We start from the raw sequence: 16102 nt of genomic DNA, 5'->3' as shown, positions 1-16102 counted from the left end.
CATCTTTGGAATGGTAGCACATTATACAGTAATTACTTGTTTTTTGTTGGTTATTTAGATGACTAAAGCATTCGCAACGTGTCATATTAAAGGACGCCTTGAACAGTGTGCAAGGTAGTTTAAATACATCGTTATACGCAGTTGCAAATGCCTGCTATCTTGAATGAACTCTTCAACAATGTCGGTGTTGGTTGGCTTGAAATGCTCAATTCAACTGTCCAATTTCACCAGCCCTTTTTATTTTGTTTGTTTTAACGGATAATGGTGGTGTAGTCACGCTCCTCCCACTTTTTAACCAGTGACGTCACAAGATGGTCAATTTATCATAAATGTCATATCATAGTTATATAAATATAAGTGTTCAAGTTTTGAAATTAATTGTCAGATTTTTTCTCTTAAAACACTTATGTATTCCTCATTTCATATACAATAACCTTTTTCGAACTGAACTGAATTTATTTTGCCAAATAAATTGCTTTCATAAATATTAGTTGTGGATCAAATTCCTAATTAACCGTTTTAATAGCTACTATATTTCGATTGAGGAAGAAACTTTTTGAGCACTTGAAAAAAATGAGGTAGAAATGTCTTTTTGAATTTTGTTGACAAATTCTTTGGCCGAGTGGTAACTTTCAATAGCTATTGAAGATTTTCATGGTTTCGTTTGCTACTTTGTTGGTTTTCAAAAGGTTTGTGGCGAACGCGTAGCCTTTTTATAAGGAATTTTAACCACAAAACGTTGGTCACGGGTGCAACGATATTTTTGGAATATTATGGTTTTTTGAAACATTTATGAATTGGAGGATTATTAAATTCATAGTAATTTTATATAGACAAGGGAAGTTGATTGTTAAGAGGGCTCGTCAAGGTTAAGGTAAAGAGCTTATTGGTCCGAGAAAGTTTAGAGGCGCCAGTTTATCGCGCTAAGGAAGGTTCTCACCCTTTATTTTCGGTTGGTCCTCTTTTGTGCTCGACCCCATCTCCCTTGTGTCAATAGCTTTGCCCTTCTTTCTTTATATGTACATATTAAACAATTTATCAAGCATTGGGTTTGGTCGAAAGCCTGTCATGGTAACTATTTTCTAAGATAGAATTGAAGACAGAAATGTTGTATAGAATTTAGGCCCATGCATGGTACAAGCCAGGTTGCCAAAGCTAGGTAATTCGGCGCCGTCCGAAGATCGAGAGACTACGCGACCCCAGGGTTGAATACCCTGGACATTGACGTCAGTGTTTGGCGCGAAAACCCAACCAATTAAGTGGTTTGGCGCGAGAGCGAGGACGAATTGTGTGCGGTCGTCAAATACGGGTCAGAGACTTGGACCAACATGATTGGTGCCCACCTTCGGCAACGGAAGAAGGGTGAGCAAAAAGGAGTTGCAAGGTGGTGAGAAGATCATTCTGGCATTGCATTCATTCGATTCTGGTTGGCGAGTATCCTGAAGCTGATCCTAAAGAAGAGCGGAGGACTTCCGCTTTCTGGAGATGTCGACCTAGCCTCCCGAAGTCCCCATTCTTAGAAGCGGCAGTCCAGAAGAATAGCCAAGGCGATGGCCACGCCGTAGCTATTGTTTTAAGGAACGCAAGGAGGAGGAACGTCATCGTTTGCCCACAGCGACCACCGTTTGCCGATGCCACCGAGCTATGGACGATCGCGAAGCGATAAGTGTCATTTTGAATTTCTCTTGTGTTAAATCGGTTTCGCGGTTCTCGCGCGCGGATATTATTGCTAGGGTGGCACCTGGCTATATTTAGCCTACATGTAAAATAAGTTTTTGTTGAAATGTTAATGTTAACTGAAATTAAAAATAGACCATTGCTTGCAAAGTCCCTTTGTTGTTAATTAAACTCAACCAATGAGCAGGACCGTCGAGAGACTTTTCGGGCCCCGCGAATGGTTATGAGTCGGGCCCTTAAAAAATTCACAAACTCATTGGGAGGGAAAATTTATGGGTGCACAGCTGCGGGTCGGCCAAACAAAGCAGTCTGGGCACTTGCCAAAAGCACTCCAAACACTCTTTTCTCGTAGCAACTTAGGCACTTTTAAGCCCTGGTATCTTCGTTCTGGTTAAAGGTAAAATTCTAAAATTTCAATAACTGATAGAAGTTATCGGGCCTACCTCTAACGCCAAATTACAAGTTTGAACCTAATATAGTTTAAAAAATAACTTACGTCAAATTTTCTTTGTTTCACTCACTGAACCATAATGAAAAATCTAAAGTACTTCTAGAAAGAGATAGAAACCTAAAATTTGGGATTTATTTAGTATTTAATACGTAAAGTTAGGAAATACTGAAATTTCTTTAATATCACTTTCAAAACAAGTTGGACAGGTTGGAAAAACCAAAATTATACCTCTCCGAGTCAAGAGGAGGACAACTTCAACAAACTTATTAACCTAGATATAGAATTATTTCTCTTTTTTGAAGTAAAAATTTACGAATTATTAAAGCAGTATTCCAAATGAAATGTATAAATTTTTCAGATTTAACCTTTATGTGTTTGAAAAGGCCCAATTGTCTTCTCCTCAACCGTTAACCCTTTATTCTTACAGCTACATTCACAACTAGTTAGCAGTATAAACACTACTGTTTTGTTTCACCTCAACGATATTCTTCGTTTGCCAACATTAGTGTTAACGTTAAATATCACCAAAGCTGACTTGTGGTTAGACGCACTGAAAGTCAATGCGCACCATAATAAGAATGAAAACTTCAAGGCTATAACCCGATAACGATTAGCCCTTTCACTTATCTAATTACCAACATGATTCTTTTTTCTATTATAAAATCTTAACCTGATTATTTAAGAGTGTAATTAACTTTCGGCTCACTCTGAACCGTTGATGTCTCTTCATTACAGACACGAAAATTAAAACCCAAAGTTTACTTCACCTCAGGTCTAAATTATTTACTTTTTGGTTCACTAAGCCTATTGCGGATAACAATTGATTCACCCGACAGGGTCCAGCGGCCGTATTCTGTAGAAAAGTTAAGCTCCTCCTTTCGCCCTTGGCTCGCTGGTTGGACCGTCAACTATTGCCCTTGGACTTTTAATTGGCGGCGTCCATCGATGATGTTCCTTTCCTTGGGTCAGTGATTGGAGGTTCAGCTGGCAAAAATAAGCCTTACAATTCAGTTCAGTTAGCATTTCAAGTGGAACTGAATCTCAGTGTAAGGTCAGTGTACAGTGTAAATTTATCGTCAAAGGTCAGTGCCGTAAACTTTAACCCCAAATTAAGTATTAACGCCACCTATCTTATGAACTAAACAGTAATTTCGTGCAGGCTATTTCAATTTAGTTATTCGTTGCAGTCTGCTCTATATTTGCTTTGTCTTCATTGAATCAATTCTACATACTAGGGACAGCCGCTTGTTAAGGTAATGATATGGTAACATGGTGTAATTTTGATTAATGTATATTTTCGTATAAACAATGTGCTTCAAACATTTGTATGAAAACTAATTGAATTACGTTTTAAACGTCTAATCTACAGGGTGTTTCTGAAAAGTCCATCACAAATTAAGGGGCGTGTTTATGGGACCAAACTGAGCGGAAAGTACCAAAGAACATGGGGTGTACAACATTTTGTTACGGAGATATGGCCTTCCAAACAATCGCCCCTAAAACAAGGAAATATCCAAAAATGAGGAGTAACACTTAAGACCGACTAACCAGCTTGTTTAAAATTACTAGACAATTTCAATAGCCTTTAATCGAACAATTGATTTCTACCTTTACTAATCAGAAGCGTATAAATGAGTAGAAGTATGCCTACGGTGGTAATGTAAAATTAATCCCAAGTGACATGATGTTTCAAGATCTTCCCAGCACCAAGTAAAATGGTTCTGATTGAAGGGACTTTTATTAGCACAGCGTAAACAACGTTATTTTCAGGAATTAGTCCAAATGTCCACGGGCGGCATTACAAAAACGAGGCAGTCTTTCGAATGATACTTGGACATGTTGGAAGATCCCTGGCTTGTTCCTGTTATCTCAAACCGTAAAAAGCTACGCAAATCTTCATCATCACGGACAACACTCTTGTACGTTAGGTATGACCTTGAGAAAACCTAAAAGGACATCTCGAATGTATTTGAAAAACCCATCTCCAATTAAGGGGCGTGTTGTTTGTTTCCAACAGAGTAAACTCGCCCAGAGAACAATTACAATGCAGAGCCACGTTTCGGCGTTAATGGCCCACAAAGGTGGTGCCAAAAACAAGAACAAACTTTAATTTGTTTCGTTCAGTAAGTGTTTCATGTGTCATAGATAAAACGCCATGATTAATGCACGAAGAAAATGAATTTATTGACAAGTTTTAACATTTAATTGCAACTAGTTACAAAAATTGTTCAAAGTGTTCACCACCCGCGTTAAGGCACACATTAGCACGTCTTACAAATGATTCCCTTACACGTTGAAAAATGCCTGGAGTTTCGCGAATTGTTTGACAGCCGTGAATTATTCGTCGACGTAGCTCTTCAACATCGGGCACTTCAGTCTGATAAACTAAGTCTTTCAGGTGGCCCCAAAGAAAGAAATCACAAGGGTTCAGATCGGGTGATCGAGCAGGCCACTCCACAGGTCCACCTCGACCTAACCACCGCAAAGGGAAGGTCGCGTTAAGATAATTTCGGACCGCGATGCTGAAATGTGGTGGTGCACCATCGTGCATGAACCACATTCTGTTTACCAAACCTAAGGGTACGTCTTCGAGTAGTTCCGGTAAATCGTCCCGTAAGAACTGCAAGTAAGCCACACCGTTTAACCTGGGCTCTAGGAAATATGGCCCAATTAAATTGTCACCCACAATACCACACCACACGTTTAAACTGAATTGTACTTGGTGACTTCTAACGCAAGTTGCGTGGGGGTTTAGCTGGGACCATTGATGTTTATTATGTAAGTTAATAATACCATCCCGTGAAAAGTTAGCTTCGTCAGTAACCAACAAATCCCGTGGGAAATCGATATCGTTTACTTTAGCCAGAAACCACTGACAAAACGCCGTGCGTCGTGGGTAGTCCGCTGGATTCAAACCTTGAACTTTTTGAACATGGAAAGGATGAAACCGGTGGCTTCTGAGGATTTTCCACACGAGCGTGTGGTTTACGCCTAATCGGCGACCAACTTGGCGGGTACTTGATTCAGGCTCGTCCTCGAAAATGGTGAGAACTTCGTCTTCTACGGCCTCTGGGATGGCTCTCGCTCTAGGTTGAGGTCCAGCCGGTTGGATTCGTCCATCTTGCCTCAAACGTCTGTCCACAGCCTCGAACGTCAGTCGATTTGGTAGTCGCCTCTGCGGAAATCTTTCCTGATACAAGCGTACAGCTGCAGCGGCATTCCCCTCGGCTAGTCCATACATTAGGTGCATATCCGCATATTCGGCATTTGTGAAGAAAGGCATTGTAACAGACTTCGTTGAATTATGAGTTTAATAAAACAAACACATGTACGTGAAACTTCTTTTATTCCTTTCTTAAAAAACATAGTGCTCTGTTTTAGTGCTCTGTTTTTTAAGAATAGGCGAAGTTCTCACTATTTTCGAGGACGATCCAAAAACAAGCAGCCGCCAATTGGTTTGCTGATTAAGAAAAAACCACACGCAACTTGCGTTAGAATTCACAAAGTACAATTCAGCTTAAACGTGTGGTGTAGTATTGTGGGTGACAATTTAATTGGGCCATATTTCCTAGAGCCCAGGTTAAACGGTGTGGCTTACTTGTAGTTCTTACGGGACGATTTACCAGAACTACTCGAAGACGTACCCTTAGGTTTAATAAACAGAATGTGGTTCATGCACGATGGTGCACCACCACATTTCAGCATCGCGGTCCGAAAACTTGTCAATAACATTTTCTTCGTGCATTAATCATGGCGTTTTATCTATGACACATGAAACACTTACTGAACGAAACAAATTAAAGTTTGTTCTTTTGTTTGGGACCACCTTTGTGGGCCATTAACGCCGAAACGTGGCTCTGCATTGTAATTGTTCTCTGGGCGAGTTTACTCTGTTGGAAACAAACAACACGCCCCTTAATTGGAGATGGGTTTTTCAAATACATTCGAGATGTCCTTTTAGGTTTTCTCAAGGTCATACCTAACGTACAAGAGTGTTGTCCGTGATGATGAAGATTTGCGTAGCTTTTTACGGTTTGAGATAACAGGAACAAGCCAGGGATCTTCCAACATGTCCAAGTATCATTCGAAAGACTGCCTCGTTTTTGTAATGCCGCCCGTGGACATTTGGACTAATTCCTGAAAATAACGTTGTTTACGCTGTGCTAATAAAAGTCCCTTCAATCAGAACCATTTTACTTGGTGCTGGGAAGATCTTGAAACATCATGTCACTTGGGATTAATTTTACATTACCACCGTAGGCATACTTCTACTCATTTATACGCTTCTGATTAGTAAAGGTAGAAATCAATTGTTCGATTAAAGGCTATTGAAATTGTCTAGTAATTTTAAACAAGCTGGATAGTCGGTCTTAAGTGTTACTCCTCATTTTTGGATATTTCCTTGTTTTAGGGGCGAATGTTTGGAAGGCCATATCTCCGTAACAAAATGTTGTACACCCCATGTTCTTTGGTACTTTCCGCTCAGTTTGGTCCCATAAACACGCCCCTTAATTTGTGATGGACTTTTCAGAAACACCCTGTATATTAGTCACCTTGATAATATAGAATTTTCCACAAAGCACAACTACCTAATCTTAATGAAGGCATGATTTATAGAGATGGGCTGACACCGATATATCGGTTTATCCGACGATCAGTATCGGGTCATCTCTTAACGGCCATGCAGCTCCAAATGATAATACTAATGTAATACAATGCGTTGATAACAAAAATAAAATGAACCAGTACATTACCTGAATGTCCCCCAGATCTTTCTGTCATTTTTTTCCTCCGTTTTATTTGTCGAGCTAGCACAACAATGGCCATACAGCTCCAAATGATAATACTAATGTAATACAATGAATTGATTACAAAAATAAAATGAACCAGTACAGACTAGAACAAGAGATACGAGTTAAATTTGAGCCATGTTGAGAAATAAAGTTTAGGACTGTGAGAGTAAATGTAAATGTGCAATTTGACTGGCAGAGTGAAGTTTTATTTGTCTTGTGAAACAGTTACTTTCTTATTCCTTTGTAATTCTGAAGTTGTAATTAAATGTATATTGATATGTTCTAAAGTTGTCAAGATTTATTTATAATTATTGTAATGAATTATACATAGTATGGCTAAAAAACTGAAAAAGGCGCCATATACCCATGACGAGTTAGACACCTTATTAACTCAGTTGGAGTCTGTTCGTTCATTGGTAATCAATGACTTTGGGAAGACGCCTGAAGAGAGAAGAAGTAGGTGGCAGGAAATAACCAATCGGGTTAATGAAGTCCACCGTCAAAACCGCAGTCCCGAAGAAATTAACAAAAAATTTAGCTCCTTAAAGAGTGAGTTCCGCAAAAAGGTGGCAATTCTGTCGAGGGAGTCCCGTAAAACTGGAGGTGGAGTAAATAATTCGGAGGCATTGACACCCATTGAGTCAATGGTTGCTTCCCTAAATACAAAGGTGTCAATGGTAGGCATTCCTAATGCCTTCGATTTTGGTGCTTCCCAGTTTGGTGTAACTTTGGACAGTTCCTCTTAAATGTAAGTACTTATTCAGTCGTCATATAACAAATTCTAACGGATATGGGGGCAAATTCTGCAACATTTTCAGTGAGTTTTGATATGTGATAACTATCGCTAAAACAGTTTTGGTGAGTCAACACCCGATTTTATGTCAGGGCTTGGTCTAAATATCCAATTACTATGGGGTCTCATCAAACCTTGAGGGTTGTGTCGCGACTTCTTTCGTGCTTTTTTAAAAACAAAGATTGTCAAAGTAAACGTTTATCGGTTTTTCATTTTCACAACCCAATGTCGTGATAACTGAATACTGTAAAATTTTAGATAGTTTTATCAGCACGAGCGGAATCAAGAGATATACAACACTTAAGTTTGAGGACACCCAAGTCTTATGTCAGCCAATGTGGGGGGTTCCCATTCAACCGAATCTCAATGGACAGAATCGCATTCGACAGAAAATGTTTGGCTAGAATTTCAAAATCTAGCCCAATGGCTATATTCCCGATGGACCGAAATCCCAATAGTCCGAATATGCCCTACAACTTGAAACACGATAGCCGTCAGCGATTCGGTGGTGTAGTTTTAAAATATATAAATTAAAAGTTTCGTGATACTAATTAAAACGCTCACTTTCATTCCTTCAAGGCAAGAGATATTTAGAATTAATAAACAAATTGTGCTTAAAATGAAGTATAATCTTAATGGTAGTTCCATCAATTTTTAAGTTTTAAATTACAATTTTAATATTTTGCTTTCCGGTAGATTAGGTTCGGTTCGGTTTGGTTATTTCCTATTAATTAGCTACCACCTTTTCCAAAATATTCTCCTAATAGTTAGCTGCCACCTTTTCCAAAACAATGGTTCCAATAATTCGTTGCCACCTTTTCCAAAATATTTTCCTATAATTCGTTGCCACCTTTTCCAAAATATTTTCCTATAAATTAGCTGCCACCTTTTCCAAAATATTCTGCTATTAATTAGCTGCCACCTTTTCCAAAATATTCTCCTATTAATTAGCTGCCAACTTTTCCAAAATATTCTGCTATTATTTAGCTGCCACCTTTTCCAAAATATTCTCCTATTAATTAGCTGCCACCTTTTCCAAAATATTCTCCTAATAGTTAGCTGCCACCTTTTCCAAAACATTCTCCTACTAATTAGCTACCACCTTTTCCAAAATATTCTCCTAATAGTTAGCTGCCACCTTTTCCAAAACAATGGTTCCAATAATTCGTTGCCACCTTTTCCAAAATATTCTCCTATTAATTAGTTGCCACCTTTTCCTAAATATTTTCCTATTAATTAGCTGCCACCTTTTCCAAAATATATTGTTATTAATTAGCTGCCACCTTTTCCAAAATATATTGTTATTAATTAGCTGCCACATTTTCCAAAATATTCTCCTATTAATTAGCTGCCACCTTTTCCAAAATATATTGTTATTAATTAGCTGCCACATTTTCCAAAATATTCTCCTATTAATTAGCTGCCACCTTTTCCAAAATATTCTCCTAATAGTTAGCTGCCACCTTTTCCAAAACATTATCCTACTAATTAGCTACCACATTTTCCAAAATATTCTCCTCATAGTTAGCTGCCACCTTTTCCAAAACAATAATTCCAATAATTCTTTGCCACCTTTTCCAAAATATTCTCCTATTAATTAGCTGCCACCTTTTCCAAAATATTCTCCTATTAATTAGCTGCCACCTTTTCCAAAATATTCTCCTACTAATTAGCTTCCACCTTTTCCAAAATATTCTCCTACTAATTAGCTGCCACCTTTTCCTAAACATTTTCCTACTAATTTGCTGCCACCTTTTCCAAAATATTCTCCTAATAGTTAGCAGCCACTTTTTCCAAACTATTCTCCTAATAGTTAGCTGCCACATTTTCCAAAATATTCTCCTAATAGTTAGCTGCCACATTTTCCAAAATATTCTCCTAATAGTTAGCTGCCACCTTTTCCAAAATATTCTCCTAATAGTTAGCTGCCACCTTTTCCAAAATATTCTCCTAATAGTTAGCTGCCACCTTTTCCAAAATATTCTCCTATTAATTAGCTGATAGCGTGATGAATTTGGCTTAAAATAATAAAAAAAAACTAGAATTCCCTTTAAAAAGTAAATTTTCGGGGATCTGAAAGTATTTGGTTCTTCTAAACTAAAATAGGTGCTTAATATTTTACAGAATGTTCGCGTATGGTGCTGAATTTCTTTGTCCATTATTTTATTATAAGTCAAAGAAATTGTTTGCTTGCAAAGATGCAATCTTTGCGCTCCCGGGAATTAAATTCATTTTAGTTCCATCGGGTGTATATGCGCATGCATTCTTGTCCCAATGGACCGAATCCGAAACCCGGAGAAGTGCGGGTTTTCGCTCCAATGGGACTGTTCCATTGGACCGAATCCGCCAAAAGTGCGGGTTTTTCGGTTAATTGGGACTGGTTTCGGCCGAATGCGATTCGGTCCAATGGGGCAGAGCCATTAATGTTGACTGTACCCCCTAAACTAATAGTAATCACTTGCAATAACTCGCTAAAAAGTTACGAAATAGGCCCCATGGCCCGAGAAAATATAGTGAACTATTATTACAAACTGCAGTGTGTGCAATTAAATTTAAAACAATTGAAGCCTAACTTCTGAAGCCAATAATCCCACACCTGATAAGCAAGACTGTGAGGACCTTTTAATCTCAACCAGAAGTAAATTTACTTCTGTCGCAACTGATGTAGGTTCGCGTTTTGCAAATTTTGGCAAGTTTAAATTTTGCTAAGGTTTCGTAATGTATTTACCATGTCATTATCATCATTTCCTTCAGAACCAGATCCAGGAGCAAGCTGCTCGTACAGCGCTACTCCCGTTTCAAGCGAAAATAGGGAAAAATCCCTGTCATCACAAATATCGGATTTTTTTTACAAATTATGGTAAGATGACATTTCATTAATGACTAGTTATGTATTTACCATGTCCTTGACATTATTTCTACAGAACCGGGAAGCTGCTCAAACAGCGGTCCTACAGATTTCTCTGAAGACCATTGAGAAGCAGTTCCGCCTTCCGTTTTGGATGAAGAAGATTCCTGTTATCCACCTACTACTTGTTAGTATTCACAACCCCGACATTTCGACAAACCTTGAATAAAGAGGGTTAATGTCTTTCTTTAAATGTCCATTTCGTTGTTCTTTATTTCATCACTTCTTTTTATTGTTTCTGCATGCATGGCCTTCCGTTTTTGTTGAATTTATAAATCGTCTAAACATTCTTATAGCCGAGTCCCTGCGTAGCAAGAAAAGACCCCTGCCAACAGCCAATAGGCTTTTGGATTCGGCGGATGCGTGTTTGGAGTCAGACCAGAGAACTCAAGAGGCCCTACGCATGTTCGCGTCTGCTATGACGGAAATGACCCAAATGAAAAGGTCAGAAATGAAAATGAAAGGGTGCGGAATGAAAATAAAAGGGCCAAAAATGATAATGAACGGCTAAGGGTTGAAAATGAGAGGTTCAGGCTAGAAACTGAGCGAATTCAAGCTAACAATATGGCCGAAGCTTTGAGATGGTTGGAAGAAAAATCTCAGCCAGAGAAAAATAAGGATTAGTTTTGTTTTTGTTTTTTATGACATGCTCAAGTTCAGCATAATCCTTTACATATTCATTTACTTAATGCCGTGCTAGATCGTCAAAACAACGTCTCCCTAATTTATTTTATTATTTTCAATGCTCAATTAGGCATGCACTTTTATCATCACGGTATTTATTATTCATGTTCACGTTGGCATGAACTCTTTCCAATTACTATATTCTCCATTGTCTCATTTATCTGGGTGCACGGCACCCGCCAAGTTATCGTGCACTACCAGCAATCCTTTACCCGAAACATTTCAGTCTCATTTTCACCCCCTTGTAACTCGGTTCTGGGGAACAGTACACCACTCATATTTACACTTCAAGGGCACAGTGTTAATCCTAGGATGTCCTCCAACTTCCAGCTTTCTAACTCATGTGGTTTGTGTGATAATCCTATGTGAAAATGACACATTATGAGACTGACTGACTGACTGACACATCATCAAAACCACCTCATTTCCGGTGGTGCTAAAATGATGAAATTTGGCATACTTGTACCACTAAGCATACAAGCAAAGGGAAGAGTCCCAAAAGCGTGTTTTAAAACTCACTTCTTTTCACGGCCAAACAACTTGGCATATTTTTACAGAGATGTTTTTGTTGGGATAGATTGTACTCATTGTAGATATTTCATTGACCTACTTTCACATGCACTCTTTCCATTCTATCATTATTATTATTACTATTATTTTCTTCACGCTCAGTTTGGCGTGCAAAATTTTCGTTTCCTTCATTACATGAGTTACTTCCATGTTTTTAGAATTTAATTTATTGCTTGCGTACCCGCTTGCTTTTTATAGTTTAATGTAATACTCGCATGCGTTTTATTGTCTAATTTAATACTCGCATGCATTTTATAGTCTAATTTAATACTCGCATGCATTTTATAGTTCAATTTAATACTCGCATGCTTTTTATATTCTAATTTAATATTCGCATGCTTTTTATATTCTAATTTAATATTCGCATGCTTTCTATAGCCTTATTTTATATTCGGATACTTTTTATATTCTAATTTAATATTCGCATGCTTTCTATAGTCTTATTTTATATTCGGATACTTTTTATATTCTAATTTAATATTCGCATGCTTTCTATAGTCTTATTTAATATTCGCGATGTAACATGGCTGCCAGAATCTTTGGAGCTTCCACTCCTTGGTTCTGGCAGGGCATATCTAGCCTCCATGTTACAAGCCACTCCCCCTTCCACAGTTGTAATATAGAATAATTCAGATTTTGTTATCAGTTCTAATGTTGACAGTCGGCGAGAATAGTTCTCTCTTTTTGTACTACAAGTTCGGTAGTTCGGTTACGGGTTTATCCCTATATCAGTTAACCAATAAAGTTGTTGTTATATTTGAATTATTAAAGTAAGTTGTCTTTAATTCTTTTTTATGGCCCTCGGGAGTCTATCTCCCTTAGTTAAATTATCATACGGAGGGTTACATAAAATGGCGCCCGAACAGGGACACGACTAAGCCTCGGTCAGTCCCGTATAAACTGTTTATCATTGCCGATATATCCGCCCCACGTGGAGCTAAGCCTTGGCTTCCACGATGATAAGTTATTATAGATAATTATTTAAATTAAATCTAAATTAATCATAATTAAATTTTATGATAAAGTAAAAGTAAACTTATTTTTGTAAATAAAACTACTGAATTTAGATAACTTACTTGTATATTTTTATAAACTTAACTTGTTTGAATAATTTGATAAATTGTAAAGTTAACCGACTTATTTAACCAATAATTAGCTAAATAAATAATGGCATATTCGGACGATAAAAAATGGAGGTCTCCTCGAACATCAGAGGAAGAGGAGGAGGATTTAATATTAAAGAAAAGGGAAGAACAATCAAAAGAAGATCTGTTTACGTCTACGGAAGACGATGGCGACACGCTAGCATCGCCAGAAACAGAGGATCCATTGGAGGAATTTAACCGAATTCTTCGAATTGAGGATGAGAAAGACGAAGAGGATTCGGATACACGAAAGAGGACGGCCGCCTCTTCAGAATCGGAATTCTCCTCTTACCATCTATTCCCTCAAAATAGAAATTCTGCCCCTAAGGGAAGTTCAACTCCCTCAAATATCCCTCCTCAAACCGGGATTGATTCCCTTGTTACTCCCCAATCAACGTCCAAAAGTGATAAGCCTAAAGTTAGGTTTACTACCACATTGCCTAATCCTAGTGTCAGAACAGTCGGAACCCAAACTTCTCCGTCACAACAAATTCCATAATTAGGACCAGACACTTCCGACGAGGAATTAAAAGCCTTTATATTGCCCTTGCTCCAAACACTGGCAGATAATTCAAACCAAAATGTAGCAATACAAAAAGCTCTAGCTACTAGTTTTGATAGGTTAGTTAGGGATCTACCCACGTTAATAAATAGAGGTTCAACTCCTCAAACGGGAAAAGTCCCTATTGAACCGCCAGAAAGGTTGGTCTTTATGGGATCGTCTAACGATAACGCCACCGAGTTTTTAGCAGCTTTTGAGGAGTATGCTAAATTCCACAAGCTATCAAATGAGGAAAGGTTAGCTGCATTGCCTCTCCTATTACGAGGGCGTGCCTTGTATTGGTACAGGGATTTAGCCCGTCAATATGACGAAATGTGTAGCTTAAGACCTTCCCATCCTCATTTAACTTGGAATACGTTTAAGAGACATTTTAAGGTTCAGTTTAGAGATTCCGAAGCTGATTCTAAACTTAAGATAGAAATAAACCATAGAAGTTAGAAAGATAAGGAGTCGGTAGAGGAATTCTTCGGGGAAGTTATGAAGCTGAATCTAGGGATGACCCATCCCCTCTCCGAAAAGGAATTAGTTCCTATAATAAAGAGTAATTTAAAAGATGAACTTAGAACTCCCCTCCTTTTCCTTCAATTTACTACTATGGAACAGTTGAGAAATTCCTGTAAAACAATAGAAAAGGATATTGAAGTTAGGAGAAAGAACGCTGAGAAAAGGGAAAAGAGGAAGTCACCCCCTAAACCTAAGGTTAAAGCTGAGTCTTTTTGCCCAGCTAATAAGAGCTCTGCCCATAATCAGTGTTCCCCCGGGCATTGTCAAAGCCCTTGTCCTACTTCTCCATCACATCCTAAATGGGAATATCCCTTGAAACCCTTAGACTCTAGGTCTCAAGCTAGAGCTCAAAACACTTCAAATAGAGGTCAACGATCTTATAACCGATATTATAATCAAAGATCAAAATCTCCAGGTCGTCAACTAGCTTTGTCCTACCCATCTACACGTGTCATAACTTGTTTTAAATGTCAGGAACCTGGTCATCTTGCACCCGATTGTCCGAATAAAAATATGATCCAGTCGGGGGAAGCCCAGACGGGAGAGGTCCTTCGTGGTCCCTCTCCCGGTGCCCAATAAATTATCCTAATAAGAAGCGTGTCGCGTTTCCCTTGAGGATTGAATCAGTCCGAAAGGGTTCAGTTTATAAAAGGGTTACCATTCCCGTTACTTTTGAACACGCGACAGTTCACGCTAAATTAGATAGCGGGGCCGACGCCTCTTTTGTTAGTCTTGACCAGTGGCAAAAAATTTGTAAATATAGAAATTCTTCAGAGTTACCTGAAGAGGAAGAACTAGATTGTGTAGTTTGGGGCGACGGCCGTTATACGTTTACAAAAGGTTCTCACGAGTTAGAATTTACTCTTAAGTCAATTGACTGTGAGAAACAATTTAAATTTAAATTTGACATAGTTCCTTCCCTAAATAGCGACTTTATACTAGGTCAAGATTTTCTCGAGGAAAATAGGGTCAAATTAGATTTTGAGTCATCTCAATGCTTAGTAGGTAACTTAAGGATCCCTTTTTCAATACCATCAGAAAAGGATCAAATAGATAAGGAGATTGTAGAGAATATTAGGGACGCAGTTTCCGCAGCCCCTATTGCTGAGGAACAACGTCATCAACTAGAAACCCTTTTATTGAAATTCCCTGAGTTGTTTTCTGATAAAGTAGGAAGAACAGGACTAGTCTTCCACGAGATTCATACGGGTAATAGTCCGCCCATCAAATCTCAACCATATCGTGTTAATGACCAGAAAAGGAAAATTATTGAACAACATGTAAAGGAAATGTTAGATGACGGGATAATTAGACCCTCAGTATCTCCTTGGGCTTCGCCCGTAGTTTTAGTTGATCAAACAAAACGGGGTAAACCCTATAGGTTTTGTATTGATTACAGAAAACTAAATCAAGTTACCATCAAGAACCCTTATCCTTTGCCTAATATAGAGGACATGTTAGCTAGGGCTGGAAGACCTAAGTACATCACAACCCTTGACCTTAAATCAGGGTACTGGCATGTGGAAATGCACCCAAAAAGTAGGGAAAAAACTGCCTTCGTGACTCATATGGGAAAGTACGAGTTTAATGTACTCCCTTTTGGGCTTTGTAACGCCCCTAGCTCCTTTCAGCGTCTAATCGACGAGATTTTTAGGGACGCAGATTACTTCCAATTAATCGATTATTTAGATGATTTAATCTCGCTTAGCGAAGATTGGGATCAACACTTAACGTGTTTAGAATATGTCCTAAATAGATTAAAGGAAGCGGGTCTCACCCTTCAGTTTAAAAAATGTCGTTTTGCTCAAAAGGAAGCTACCATATTTGGTCACATAGTCAATGAAACAGGGGTGCATATAGATCCTTCTAAGATAGAAGCCATTCAGAAATTTCCTCCTCCTAAAAATATTAAGGAAGTTCAGAGATTTTTAGGGATGGCAGGTTGGCACAATAGGTTTATTAGCCACTATTCTCAAAAGTAGCCCCTATTAATAAACTTAAAAGAAAGGATCAAA

At 38.3% G+C, this 16102-nt stretch overlaps 1 protein-coding gene across 1 annotated transcript; it reads right to left on the bottom strand.

Moving 5' to 3' along the window:
- Positions 1–1573: 1573 nt before the first annotated feature.
- Positions 1574–6446, bottom strand: LOC149657122 (uncharacterized). The gene is made up of 3 exons (XM_089844678.1): positions 6108–6446; positions 4698–6018; positions 1574–1642 (listed from the first exon to the last, which is right to left on the bottom strand). The coding sequence occupies exons 2-3, from the start codon at positions 5409–5411 to the stop codon at positions 1574–1576; spliced, it is 783 nt and encodes a 260-aa protein (XP_089700804.1). The 5' UTR covers positions 5412–6018; positions 6108–6446.
- Between the last annotated feature and the right edge of the window lie 9656 nt (positions 6447–16102).

The sequence above is a fragment of the Phalangium opilio genome, unplaced genomic scaffold, assembly GCF_054372755.1.
Source record: "Phalangium opilio isolate 3A_F unplaced genomic scaffold, DU_Popi_V2 ptg000077l_1, whole genome shotgun sequence".
Taxonomy (NCBI): domain Eukaryota; kingdom Metazoa; phylum Arthropoda; class Arachnida; order Opiliones; family Phalangiidae; genus Phalangium; species Phalangium opilio.
The sequence above is the reverse complement of the archived record's forward strand: the minus strand, read 5'-3'. Positions and strand labels throughout refer to the sequence as shown.